Source organism: Montipora foliosa, chromosome 1 (assembly GCF_036669935.1).
Source record: "Montipora foliosa isolate CH-2021 chromosome 1, ASM3666993v2, whole genome shotgun sequence".
In the NCBI taxonomy this organism is placed as follows: domain Eukaryota; kingdom Metazoa; phylum Cnidaria; class Anthozoa; order Scleractinia; family Acroporidae; genus Montipora; species Montipora foliosa.
This window is the reverse complement of record NC_090869.1, coordinates 55718019-55720518: the sequence shown is the minus strand read 5'-3', so window position 1 is coordinate 55720518 and position 2500 is coordinate 55718019. Positions and strand designations below refer to the sequence as shown.

Below are 2500 nucleotides of genomic sequence, written 5' to 3'. Positions count from 1 at the left end.
ATCAGAAGCCCTGTAATTATGTATATACATGTACTGTACAAGTCATGTACTATAAATTACCAATGGATTTTGATCCCTAAATGGCTGCAGCGTACTGTCCAAATGTGAACTGACTGGATCTCTATCTGCAACAAGGGTTTACAAATTCATATCATCAGTGATGTGATGTCAGATCCTTTGTTAAGTTACTAAAGAGGTAATACAAACACCAAATGCCCTGACATAACTGTTATTACATAGTCACAATTAAATTCATGATATACATGTATAGCAAATGCCTAATTTCACCTTGGTTTTTTTCACATTTTTTCATTATCTTTTGTAAACTTAAGATTAAACACTGGTCCAGTAAAACTGAGACAAACTATTTTAATTTTTATAATTCACTCAGTTTCACAAACATTGGCACTGCTCTCCATTTTCACATTCAATTTCAATGTCAGATTGCAAATTAGATCATGACTTTGTTGACAAACTCTTAGCCCAGTATCCCTAAAACTCACTAACGACCCAATTTTTTGAGATTGCCAGGGTTAATTCCACCAAGCAACATGACCGAAAAGTAGCGACAGCACTTAAAGTGAAATCATGACAAACGACATCCTTTCTTTAAATTTCCGACAGCAACGTGAAACCATGGTGAAACATTGACAAAGCAACTGATACGAGACCTTTTAAAATTCAGACAAGCGACACGGAACGCCTCCCGCTTCCTTGGCAGGGCTTCCTTCCTCCTTCGTGCAAACTCCAGAAATTTTTTAGTTTCAATTTGTCAATGAAATAGGCGTGCACAGCCTTTTACTTAGTTTGATAAAAATACTAACCATTTTAACATGTGTGCATTGCCAACCAAGACAAGCGTACAACAAATTATTATTCATGACAATTCTTAAACCTTAAAAGTTTGGCCACCTTTGTGGGGCTCCTCCAGAGAAAAAATTTGAACAGGATCTGTTTTTAACAAGCCCCTTGCATTCACAGTGAGAAAAAAGAGTGCTTTGCAGAAAAGCGAGTGCATTACAGTCATGTTTCCAGTGGCTTTATTTTGGTGGTCCAAAATGTGGTTCCAAATGAGAGAAAGTTTTCTTCAATAAAAAGATAGGGAAATAGAAGATCCATCCAATAAAAAAATGCTAGGTTATCTCAATTACAAATTAAGATGTCAAGCTTTATGCGCCTGCCAATGGTAAGCTGCTGGGGGGGGGGGGGGAGGCCGGGCATAGAATGGGGATTTGACGTTACAAGTCTTCATGTGGTAGAGACTTTTGATCATTCGTTGAGTTCCGGGGGTTGGGACTTTTGACTTTAACCGTTAGAAGAGTGGGGTCCACTGACGCCATCTTGGCTGATTGCCATCTTGAATGACCAAGAAAGACTGAAAAAAAATACCGCCATTTTGGAATTACCCATAAGTCACTAGAAGCAAACCGATTCTCTGTGATTCCTTCAACGCCATGAGTGAAAGCTGCTCAATATTTTGTAAGACAAAGGTCGTCAATCTTTTTAACAAGGTCGAGATGTAATCCAACAGAAAACCTTTTGTTTCCGTTTTGTTCTGGTGCATATTTTTTGCATATGTTTGAATATCCATGAGTTTTCTTCGTGCAACTTGTGTATGCTTGCTTGAATTCATAAGCATAATAAAATAATGTATTTAATTAAATTTATTATTTAGGTTCTTGTTCAGTGCGGCGAGAGCCGTAAGGCTCTGGTAGTTGGTGAGAGTTTTATCAATACCGTGAAAACAGAATTGAAAATAATTGATATTGATGACGAAATCCAGAGACGAAATTATGGCAGGGGCACCCAACGAGAATATAGTTCAAAACCACTGAAACATAGCATTGTTAAACGTATTTTAGTATTTAAACGGTAGATATAGGCATAATTTTATCCCCTAAAAAGTTTTCATCTGTTCAGATTCCTAGCTGAAAGTCTAGTGATCCGAAAATTATAGGGATCAAAACTTACCTTTTCAAAAAGTTTCGCCAGAAAAAAGGCTCCCGAAAATTCTACGTGACCTTTTTAGGGTAAAAATCCGTTAAAAAAAGGCAATTATACCATTTTTCAGATGTTCGAAAATCCTAGGAGAGGCAGGCAAGCAAGAAATTTTGCAACACATTTTCCGAAAATTCTAGATCTAAAATCGTCTTCCAAACAGATATTTTCCGAAAATTGACGTTGGGTGCCCCTGTTATGGTTTAATCAAGAAAGGCAATAGCCAGATACATTTATCAAAAATGCTTTGTCTATTCAATTTCAACTTTTTGCTGAAGTTAAAGCAATAAATCACACATACATACTACCTGCGTAGCAAAGGCACAAAGACAATTATTCATCCCTAAAGCTTCTCTCTTAATCGTTGATGAAATGAAGCAATATAAGATATTAAGTGGTCTGCAATTTCTGTGTTAATTTGTTAAGTTGTGTCAACCAAGGCAATTGCCGCAGCTTTGGACTAAATTTAGGGCTTGTGTGCTTGAAGAAGATGTGGTCTTCA

The 2500-nt window shown here is 36.9% G+C and overlaps 1 protein-coding gene across 1 annotated transcript in view; it reads right to left on the bottom strand.

Annotated features, from left to right (window-relative positions):
* Nucleotides 1-2500, bottom strand: part of LOC138001803 (protein NLRC5-like) — a 67210-nt gene that overhangs the window by 35807 nt on the left and 28903 nt on the right. Inside the window, exon 5 of the mRNA XM_068848164.1 lies at nt 61-125. Coding sequence (XP_068704265.1) covers nt 61-125 — 65 coding nt within the window. The remainder of the gene's footprint in view (nt 1-60; nt 126-2500) is intronic.